The 12080-nt window shown below is 26.3% G+C and overlaps 2 protein-coding genes across 6 annotated transcripts in view; one reads left to right on the top strand and one right to left on the bottom strand.

The window, feature by feature from the left end:
* Positions 1–1202: 1202 nt before the first annotated feature.
* Ctr1A (Copper transporter 1A) overlaps positions 1203–12080 on the top strand; it is a 31944-nt gene continuing 21066 nt past the window's right edge. The window contains exons 1-2 of one of the 5 annotated variants that reach the window (XM_089222893.1): positions 1259–1274; positions 4780–4949. Coding sequence is in view for 2 of the 5 variants with exons in the window: in XM_015510014.2 (XP_015365500.1) it covers positions 7609–7626 (18 nt within the window). In the remaining 3 variants the exon portion in view is untranslated. Of the gene's footprint in view, positions 1275–4409; positions 4950–6495; positions 6520–7603; positions 7627–12080 lie in introns of those variants that run through there. The other 4 variants (XM_015510017.2, XM_015510018.2, XM_015510019.2 and 1 more) reach the window with 4 other exon arrangements.
* Positions 2269–4212, bottom strand: LOC149057550 (uncharacterized). The gene is made up of 3 exons (XM_089222892.1): positions 3876–4212; positions 3620–3808; positions 2269–3232 (listed from the first exon to the last, which is right to left on the bottom strand). Exons 1-3 carry the CDS (start codon positions 4089–4091, stop codon positions 2867–2869), a joined length of 771 nt encoding a protein of 256 aa, XP_089079018.1. The 5' UTR covers positions 4092–4212; the 3' UTR covers positions 2269–2866.

The raw sequence follows: 12080 nt of genomic DNA, 5'->3' as shown, positions 1-12080 counted from the left end.
TTAAAAAAATGTATAACAAATAAGTAATAACTATAAATTAATATTTATTATAGTAATAAAAATGTAAAGATATAAATTTATGCCATTATAGGCAATATGTCCCTTCACAGGAGCATGTTCTTCAGTTGGACCTAAGGCCCAATAATATTTTCTAGAAGTAACATACCTACGCGTACAACATAACAAATCCACGCTTAGCAGTTCATTCCGTTAGCTTAAAAATTAGAGTGAGTAGACCAATTTATTATAAAACTTGATGATAAGAAAATTAATTATGTTTTTTTGGAAGTATTTTTACGATAATTCAATTTTTAAGTGAGTTATGAGCATTTTTATTTAATAATTTATTATTATAAGCACAACGCTCGTAACTCACTTAAAAACTGAATTGTCGTAAAAATATTTCCCTACAATAAACAGTTAATGTTCTTACCATCAAGTTTCATAACTGCAGGTCTATTCGCTCTAATTTTTAAGCTGACAAAGTGAACTGCTGAGCGTAAATTTGCTATGTTCCGCTTTTGTAAGACTGATACAACAAATATGGGTGTTACCCTTGGTGTTACGCCCTCTTAATTAAAACTGTTTTAATAAATAATTGAACAAAAAATATAACTTACATTGATTTGATTTCCTGGTTTGATTTCTTTTAAATCTATTTTGATCAAATCACAATACGTACAATAGTAGTAAAAATAATGTACCATTGTACCAACAAGCATATAGTATCAATAATCTTTAATGAACAATAGTTTCTATTTTGCAAATTTCTTTTTTTTTATTTATTTCGGTTTATGCTAGTACTGCATAGTTGAGCGAGTAGCAGGCTTGAATTAAGATATTGGTAGGTACTTAATAGAAGTAAATATTACTAATATTACTTAATATAACTACATTGAAGTATATAATATGTTATACTATATTATAATTATAGTATATCTTAATTCATGGTAGTACCTACTACCTATAGTACAGTCATAGTCATAGAGTACTACATGTCTACATATAGTATTACAAAATTATACAATAGTATTCTTTGCCTCTATGGTACAGTCGTTGCCAAATAAATTGAGTAGGCGGCGACATTTTTCGGTGTATCCCAAACTATAGTTGCGGTGTGAGTCGACCACGCGGGGCGCCTCAGTCACTCATCAATTAATTGACAATTATGTATAAAAATATATGTCTCAGCTGACATTCAAGTAAGGAGAACCCCTGGTTGTTCGTTATCTCGCCGCCGCCTGCTCAATTTATCTACCATTCTAGTAATGACTGTAAGTAATTATTAATTCATAAATTGTTTTACCTTAAATAGTGTTTAACTATTTAAACATTAAAATTATAAAATAAATTGTTAAATTATATGTCAATGATTTAAATCGTAACATAATATTTTGATCCACGAAATATTTTTTGTTTCATTATTGTTATCATCGAGATATATAAACTAACTTTACTAACTAACTATAGTTTTATCTTAGATCATTTACTATGGAGTATGGATGTAGTCATGCGTATAATTGCTCTAGCATCGAATTGTGTCCAACATCATCCCCCCCATCTTCAGAATTTCACGGTACACGACACTAATGCGCGTGCCCGAAGGCTCAGAGTAATAATAATTAATTACCACGAACTATGATTATAATGGACTGGTCTCGAAGCATTATCAGTGGAACCGAAATGTCAAAATGATTAGGGAGTTTTCGGAAAACAGTGCCATCTATTATTCAGTTTTAATGATGACAATCTTATAATTAGAGTTAGGATGTTGATGACTTTTGCATTTTTTTTCCTTTTACTTTATACAATGCTATCCTAACTAAAAAATGTTTTCATGCACCATTGATGCAGAATATTCTAATTTTATTAAGTCATTTTTTCATTTTTTCGTCTTTTTGTGCATTTTTTGTGCTTTTTGTACAATGTTGGGCATTTTTCTTAAATTATAGATTTTAGGGCAATTGTTACACCAAAGTTTGGAAACAAATTTAATTTATTTAAAATCTAACTTTAAATTTGGACTATTAATAAAAAATAATTTTAATATTATTATTGTGGGGTTTTTTTTTTGTGATTACTTTTATCGCATTTATTATTTATAAATAAGTTTTTTCACTTACTTTTTTTACACTTATTAGTGTTTTAGATAATTTTTAAGGTCATTTTTACACTTTTTTAGGGCTCTTTTGTATGTTTTTAGGTCATCAACATCCTAACTCTACTTATAATATAAAATAATAACAACATTGCAATATTTTAAATTTAAATTTTATTGTTTTTAGGTACAAACAAGTTTTAAATTATTTAAAAAAATGTGTTATACTTCACATTTCCAAAAATGTAATGCATAATGTATATCTACCAAATTTTCAACAGTATACATAAGAGAATCCAATCTTCAGAATATCGTCGGTTTTTTTTATTTTTGTATTGGCTCGTCTTAAAAATTTCTTGAATTAGAATTTTTTGGGGATCACTTAAATTTGATGAAACAAGTATTTGATTAACAGAAGTATCTGATAATGATTTCATTTTTTCTTGCATACCTCCCAGTTCAAAATTTAATTTTTCAATAACATTACGTAATCTACATAATATGGAGAATGAATTAATAATAAATAAATAAATGTTAATAAATTAACTTATAAAATCATAAACAATTTGGTATGTTAATCAGGGCCTTGAACCTGATTATAGGCATTGTTTTAAAAATAATTAATCTTTCCTATTTTGGTAATCCAACATAAATTGTTGAAAATTTAGTATATATTTAATGTACATATACTTCATTAAATATTAAGAAAATATAATACATTTATCAAATTATTTATACTTGGAATATCCAAAAACTTGAACTATACTGCTAGGTACCTTGTATTACAATTATGATATAGTAACCTGGAAAATTTATTGAACTAGGACCACTTTGACAAATATTTTTGTGGTTCAGTTTTTCAATTGTCTGTGATACATCTTTTAAGGAAAAAGGATATTCAAGTTTGAAGCTTAAATTATCCATTTGGACAGATAATTGATATATGTACAAACATACTTCCAATGTACATTTAAAAACTAACTGTTTTTCAATCAGCAATTTACCATCATTGAAATTTGGTTTGTAAAAAACAATTTCATTATTACTAATGTATGTTGACCATCCTTCTGGCAAAACTACTTTATTGAAATTACTTTTAAATTCACTAAATAATGACAAATCATCAGATCTTTCCTAATGGAAAATGTAAAACAGAATATTAAGTAATAGTAGTGATACCTGCCTATAATAAAACTTGGTAAAATTAATTTTAAAACAATAGAAGATTAAATTTGAGTGTTTACTCATGGCTTGAATATTTTGGTACCTATATTTAAACCATGTATCTATTTACTTAAAATAAATACATTATAGTATCCTACAAATATAACCACTCCTGAATATAACATGAATAGTTTAAAACATCCTTTAAAACATAAACATTAAATAAGTTAAATTATGTAGTAGCTTATAAACAATAATACATATTAAGTATAATGGAGCTCAGCATTCAGTAGATTGGGCATGTTAAAGCACATCAAATAACTAGGACCACATTGTACTAGAGAATAATGTACTCACAGAAGTCCTGTTTTCAAATAATTTTTTTCGGCATGATGGTTTACCATAATATCGTTTAGCATAGCTGTGGTCAAAGTTAATAGAATGTCTTAAATTATCATAATTTATTATTCTATCTTCAACATTTGAATTAAAAATAGAAGGAATAGCTCCTATTTTTAAGCGATATTTGCTTCTATTTCCAAGTTCCTGTAGATTATAGAAAAGTAAATATTTAATAATAAATAATTAACAATGTAAAAATGTTAACTATTACAATAGCAACATCCGGTGGGATTGAGTATGCAGACACCATATCTTCCGGAAGAAAATGATCAGCACACACAAATTGTGTAACATTGTCTTTGCAAATATACTTGCTGATTGCCAAATTCCATGCCAAAGAATTATTCTTTGGAACTTTAAATAGAGAAATCTTAGGATTTTTTTTTACACTTGAACATCCTAGAATTGAACACTTCCTTACTTTCATTTTAAATTTTCAAATGTAAAAACAAAATCTAAAATGTCTTGTATCGAAATCGAACTACCGAAGATCAAATAATAATTATAAATTTATAAATAAATAAATTATTTTCGCTATCAATATAATATTAAAAATATGGCGGTATAGTGTTATCAACGAATAAATGATAGTATCGTGCTTAAAAACCAGGTTGCGCTTGAGAGCATAAAAACCCCAGGTATCAAGGAAGAATACAGACATTTGCGACCCGTCCCGCTATACACTCCTCATCATTTCGAGACCAGTCCATTATAATCATAGTTCGTGTTAATTACCAGAAATCGGTATCAACATTCAACAATGCCAACTGATAAGTAATAACACGTTTATAATTTTTAATTTTTATTGTTTGAAATTCAACGTTATTGCTTATCACTTTATCAGTATAATAGTATCATTCGCTTAGATTTCTGGGCATGCGCATTTCTTTCGTGTACCGTGAAATTTTGAAGGTGGTGGGGATGATGTTGGACACAATTCGGTATACGCATAACTACATCCATAGTATATGATCTAAGGTTTATATTATATCTCAATGATTGTTATCAAACTTTGATACTATTTTATCACGAAAACTGATAACCGTTATCTGTAGTTGTCGAAGGATAAATATTAGAAAGTGAACAAGTATAAATTCTATATAATTTCGATTTAGCAATAATTGCACTGCAGCTGCTGTGTTGAAGAATGAGGGCCAGGACTATATCTTCTCATTGAAGGTTATTTTCATAGTTTTTATCTTGGCTATTGACTTTCATTTGTCTACACGTCACTATCTAGACTCGTAGAAGTATCATTTATCAATCAACAAAATTTACTAGTTGGGTAAGATTTATTTTTTAATATTTATTAATAACATTAAATATATTGTCAGATGGGGTTGATGTGCTTTGTGTAAGGTTTAAACTTAAAACTATTACACATTTGTTGTAATTTAATGGTGCATTTTTTTTTTTTTAATTAGGTATCTATATTAGGTTAAAATAATTAGAAAATAAATAAATTTGAGATACGTTCAAGTGATTCATTTATAAAACTATAATTAACATTAGTATTGGAAGTATAAAAATACTTTGGTAAATATGATTTAATAAATTAGTTTAGAAATATGTAGGATATTGTGAATTAAATAATATGTATGAATTGTCATTTATATTAATTTCTGATGATAAATGGACAATCAAACCTCTTAATTTTATGAAATAATATTAGCAATTATATATATAATTTTTTTTTGTCAGTTTTGTATATTTTATTACAATATATTACATTTAAGGGTGTGTCATATTGATTACCTAATTACATAAGGTAATTTTTTCAATTGATAATTACGTGTGTATTCATGGTTAGGCTGATTAAATAAATAGGTATAATCACAAAGAAAAAAAGTTTTCGTTCAGCTGGTGCATCCACTTGACCCCTCACTATTCTATCCACAACACCATAGCTTGTTCACCACATTTAATTGGTCAGCAATGTTAATAAAATAAAACAGAAGTAGATAACTATATAATAGACTAGGGTGGGGTGGTATGTGTATCACAAAGTTGTGATCATACCTTTTTATTAAGTCGTGAGGTGGTACAACTTTTGTTATTTATTTATGTTATGATGTATAATTATACATTAAACTGTTACAGGTACTATTTAAAATATTACTTATGATCAGGGCTCATGAGTTCATGCTCTGAAAAATGACAAAAATAAGTATGTATTTATGCACTAAAAACTGGCAAAATATACATTGATATGTGCATTTATATATGCTAAAAATCTAAAAGTATATACTAAAAATATGCAGATTAAACAATTTCTATTCATTTTTGTAAAAGTTATATTTTATCTGCTTAATTTAATTAATTAAAATAACTAGCTTAAAAAATCTCCATTAATAATCTAATAATTATATATATTTAATACAACAAATTTCGTACTAATTTCTTAATACAGGCTACATATACATTGCAAAAATTCCCATCTATTTTACACAGTGCAAAAAAATAAATTATTGCATTTTCATTTAATGTTGATAAATACGCTAAATATGCACAATAAAATAGAAAAAACACATAAAATATTTCAAATAACCAAGAAACATCTAAATTTGCAAAAATATGCAAAATAAAACTTCACATATTTAATCGCACTACCTTGAAATGGAATACTATGTCGCCTAGCAATAAATACAACTTAGCAAGATTGATATGCAAATGTATGAACCCACGATCCCTGTTTTTAATAAAAATACCAATATTAAAATATGATAAGAAACAATATTAAATTCCGCGAAGAGTGAAATTAATTTGGTTTTTATTTCGTCAGTTACCAATTTGAAGAGCAGAAAAATGTTTCAAATTTGACACAGGGTAGTTTCTGATAGCAGATATTGGATCTGGTTAGTACTTTGGTTCCTTTGTACCTTTTACAAAATTATTAAATTGTAAAAAAAGATAAGGAGATAGATATTCTTTTTTGTTTATAGTGGTAGAATGGTTTGTTTCTTAGTCAAAAAGCTTAAAACTATAATACAAAGTAAAAAGCTGCTCTTATTCCTTATTAAAAATATCTATAAGTTAACATTTTGATAAAATTTGTTAAAATCATTAATATTTTATAATAATTTTAAAGTTAATAATTTGTTAAGTGTCATTTATATTTTAATACCTGATGATTGAACATTTAATAATTAATACAAATAAGGTCAGAGGTTCTCAAGATTTTTTACATTTTGTCCCATTTTAAAAAATGTTTAAGTTTTGGCAACCTACAGACCACAGCATACTAATAAATCACCTTTTTATTTATTAATGATTGCTATCTTAGTCTGATAGTGTTGTTGCGATACCTCACTGGAACACTTGTAATTGTTGCAAATATTGATCTATAGTAAAACTTAATTTCGAACCAATGTACGATTTGATTATACAGAAAATTGTATTTAAAGACTATAACATTTTTCCCCCAATATCAAAAATACATTCAATGTATATTGTGACAGATTGTTACACATTATAAGCAACTGAAAAATATATTAAATTTCTTTTTCTTATTTATCATATTATGTAATATAAATTACTTTTTAGAGTAGATAAAAGTGAAAGACATTGCAAATGTATAGAGTTAATTGTGAGAATTGTTCCAAATAGGAGGGAGGAATTTAGTCTCCCTAATATAGAAGTTAGTATTAACTTAGTACTAAGCATACTGATACTTATATCATTTAGAAAATACAATTGTGGGAGGGCTTTATTCCCACTAAAAATATAGGTTATTGTGCCTATTGATTAGGCTGTGATATATCTATTTAAATTCTGATTCAATTTAATATTTAACAGGGTCTTAAGTATTTTTTGTTTGCATTTTTGATTCATTTTAAGTGAATTCGGTTTTATTTGTTACTTTTTTTTATAGTTTTACAGAGCTACAAAATTCCAAATATTATTAACACACTATACAGCTGTAAACATGACTATCATATAAAACTATGTTTGCAAACTTTAAAGTAAGCATGTACAATAAACAAATAGTTTGTGTAATTGATACATTTTTCAAAATTTGAACATTAAGTGGTTGGGATGTGGATTTATAAATTTTCAATATTTTATAACTTCTTTATGAAAAACTTTTATTGAACCTTGTTTATGAAATGTTCAAACTTTTTGACTTGTATCAATATAAAATGTTAACTAAATGTTGCTCACTATGCTTTATTTAATATTTGTTCAATAATATGTTTATACCATTTAATTTTAAACTGCCATCTGGCATTAGGATTACAAATTTAAAAAATAAAATAATAAAATAATATTTACTCTAGAATTTTAATAATCTAATGGGTGATATGTGATATATTTTCTCTTCATATTTGGATAATATTTTTTTTAATTGTTTAATAATTTTAAATTCTGAGTGGATCCTTCAATCTAATATTCTTATGATTTTACAATGTGTGTTTTTAATTGTGTCTTTACACTAAAGGTAAAAGTAAAAGTAATGCTTTGATTTTAAACTTTGAGTGTGGTTTTGATAACAAATTGAATCTAGTTAGTATTTTTGAGAAGTCAGAATTATTGTAAATTGTCAGTATTTTAAAATAACCAAAAAAAATGGTAATTTTTGCGAATCAAGTTTTTTTATAAATTTTAAATGGTTTTTTTGGTGTAACTCAAAAACAAATAACCAGTGATACTTGACATTTTTACCATTTACCTAGTATTTTTCTGTAGCTGATGATTTTGATGGTTATTGAACAATTTGTAGACTGATAAATGATAATGTAATACAAAGTTTCTCATAAGTTGTTCATTAACCAATTAAAAAATATCTAGTAAAAATAGTTATATACCTACGTTTAAAGTTAGAATATTGATGAAATTTGTCACAAAATAATTAGCAAATGTTTGCAATATTTGATAATTATTTAGTAGTTATAAATGTAAGATTTAAAAATTTAATAAAAATTCCACATAAGTATATATAGTTCTATGATAACATTTTTGTATGGACAGTTGAATTTTAAATATTGATGAAATTTGACATTTAAACAAAGAAATACGACTAGTTATTTTGTATTAAATCTAAAATATTTTTATGAGGGATCTGAAACATTCAAGAATATTCAGATTAATTTTATGCTATCTATTGCCTATTTATAGTTTATACTGTATTACTATATATAATAAAATAAAATATTATACTAATTAATAGCAATGTATTTATAACATTATAGTAGATTGACAGACCATTATCGTTAAGAACCGTTTTTTGTACCTATAAAAATATTGTTGAATTTAAATAATATATCCATTACAGTGACCTACTCAATGACTATGAGATAGACTAGACTTCTACTATATGCTGTAGAGGTACTCACTATAGTCCTATTGTACAGCGAAACCATTACGTAGGTACCTACTTTCCCCATTTTTAAATCTGTGCCAATGTACAAGTTAATTTAAGTGTTAACATTTTCACCTATTAGGTTTAAAAAAGTTGAATTAGGTAATGCTTTCGCGAAATCAGCAATTGAATTTTTCGGATGCCGTGAAATTATTACCACAAAATGTGATATAATATAATATTACTTTAATAGTTTGATATATATAATCCAACGTTTCTTTTGATTGACTGACTGATCAGCTTAGAATCTAAGCAATGATAGCTAGTGACTTGAAATGGTATCCTAACTACAATGTAGGGGTGCACTAGTAATAAGATTTCCTAAAATTTTCAATTTATACATATGCTTATGTACACAAGGATTAAATCCATTAATAATTAAATTTAAATTTTAAATTTTCATAATATAAATCGAACATTAAAAAAAATATATATCAACGGTTTTCATTGGATAGTGGTTACTGGGAGTAGATGAAGTAAAATCATGCATATATTGGTTTTTATGGTTATGATTTTTCCAATAAAGAAATTAAAAATTTCAGTCTTAAAACAAATATAGGTACGAGAGTTTATTTATAATATGATTCATCTATGTTTGTTGCTTATATACAGTATATACTGGAATATATAGATTTAAAAACTAGTTTACTGATTTTTACGAAAATTTCAGACATTATTCTTAGTGATTAGATTAAACTTTAGAAACTAGTTTAGTTTAAAAGTAGATTAGGTTCAATGTAAAATCTGAAATGAGGTACTCTATAACCAGTAAACCAAAATATATCTACCGATAAAACGCCGTAATTTAAACTTGATCGTTTTTTTTCCTGGGTGATGTCCGGTTACAGTTTGTAATATGGGAGACCCCTAGTTCGTCCCGAAATAACCGTTATTTAACTTTTCTGGAGCGTTCAGAAGAAATTCATGAATACTATAGAGACTAATGGATGATTAGTTCAATACTTTCTTCGCTCATCTCCCCACTGCTGGATAAAGATCCCTAGCTCAGTCGTGCTCCTTTTGCATCTTTTATAGACATCTGTTTTATAATTTGAAATAATAGTAACGGGAAACACAATTTATAAATTAAATATAGTTTCATGTATTTATTTTTGTTTCGGCTGCCAGTGCTAATGATAATTATATGTGTAAGATAAAATAAATTGGTACAAATGTTTCATAATATGTAGTAAAATATAAAACAGTGTTTTGACTTTTTGGGTTTTCATTAGATGAGTAGAAATTATTATGGTATTATTAAGGTACTTACGGAAGCTTTTATTTATTTTATTGATAAGATGTTAGTTTTTTTCTCTTGCGAAAAATGTATTCACCTGACGAGACGTTACACTGACGTACGTCATTTTAAAACCTCAAAAATGAATGTTGATAAAATAAAATAATTATTATTCCCAGTCATAAAAGGTTTCTCTATCTAGGATATATTATAGATTATTAAAAATTTTCAAATCTTAGATTTAAAAAGAAAATTTTTTATGAATTTCTAGTTTAAAATAATTTGCGAATTTTCGAGATTTTCGAGATTTTCGAGATTTTTACGTATTTTGTCGAAATTCAAACTTTGAATGCTTTTAAAAAAAATTATGCATATATATTTATTTTATTTTTCAACTGCTATTGTAAAAATATGGTAGGAACCTTGTATTAAATTTTCAAATCTTGATTTAAAAGAAAAACTTTTATGAATTTCTATCTAAGATAATTTGAACATTGTCGTAATTTTTACGTTTTTAGTCTAGTCATTGTCTTGTTTAAGTCTAAGAATTTAACTTTTTGAGAATATTTTACTTTTGACCCCCAAAGTACCAACCAGATTCACTTTCTGATCGAACGAGGTACTGAAGTCGAAAATCGAAGCACTTTTACTGCCCCAAAACTTGATGATAAACACAAAAATAAAACACACACATCATGGTAAAATACTAAAATCAGTATACATTCCTTGCTCCGCTCAGAATCTAAAATACATGTACAGTTTCAAATATTAATGCCTAGAGCTTAAAAATATATAGTTGTACTTCACAAATATTGTTTATGATGAGCACCTGAATAAATTTTATTAAGTTGATTATTTATGTGGGAAATAATTAAAAATTAAATCTCGTAATTCCTCATCAAACAGTTTTAATGTTTTTGTTCTATATAAATAGGTATGTATTGTTTAAACTTGAAACAGTTGAAACATTCCACTGTTACTTAAGTTAGTACCTATATTCTATACTGAATACTCTGTTAAATGTTTTAATATTTAAACTATTTTCGAACTATATCTAGTAATTTGACATTTTCATTTAAAAATTTAATTTAAATCTATAAATTGGTGTGGAGGTTGGGGGGAGGTCATATCACTAAACCTTAACAGAATTTTTTATTTGAGGGGATAGTTGCCTCTCAACTAGATATGTCACTGTTAAGCATGACGAATGAGGTCTGGACATGCCTATGTTAGTCTCATACTAAAATTTGTTATAATATTTTACAAGTATCTTTTAATTATTTGTTACTTATACCTTTAGCATTGTGAATCAGAGTACTTAATATATAATTCAAATTTAATTCAATCATATGTACATTGTGTTTTATCACTTATCTTATAGTCTACTTGAGATTAGGTAATGATTATGCACACATAAAAGTACTTGTGATTAAAGTATCATTATTCTATTATTCCGTTATTTATTTATTTATTTATTTATTTATTGAATTAACACCTGGTAGGCTTAAGAGTAAAGTGTAGCCGTGTAGGACTAATATTAAGACCAATATAAATCTAAATAAAGGTAACAATTAAAAAAGTTCCGAACCCTAGTGATTACACAAGGCAATATTTTTGTATCGTCACATTATATCAGGCAGATATTGACATTCTTAATATAAGTTATAAATTAATTTTTGAAAAAAATGTTTATTTTTAGTACAGAAAATAAAAAAAAGGCGGGTAAGTCGTGGATGTTGCTCTGCTGTACAGTAGGTTACAAGTGGGTTACTGTAATGGATGGAATTAAATTTGAATCCAATGATATTATATCATTGTAT

The sequence above is a fragment of the Diuraphis noxia genome, unplaced genomic scaffold, assembly GCF_037042655.1.
Source record: "Diuraphis noxia isolate RWA-SAM2 unplaced genomic scaffold, SU_Dnox_SAM2 contig0003, whole genome shotgun sequence".
Lineage (NCBI taxonomy): Eukaryota > Metazoa > Arthropoda > Insecta > Hemiptera > Aphididae > Diuraphis > Diuraphis noxia.
The sequence above is the reverse complement of the archived record's forward strand: the minus strand, read 5'-3'. Positions and strand labels throughout refer to the sequence as shown.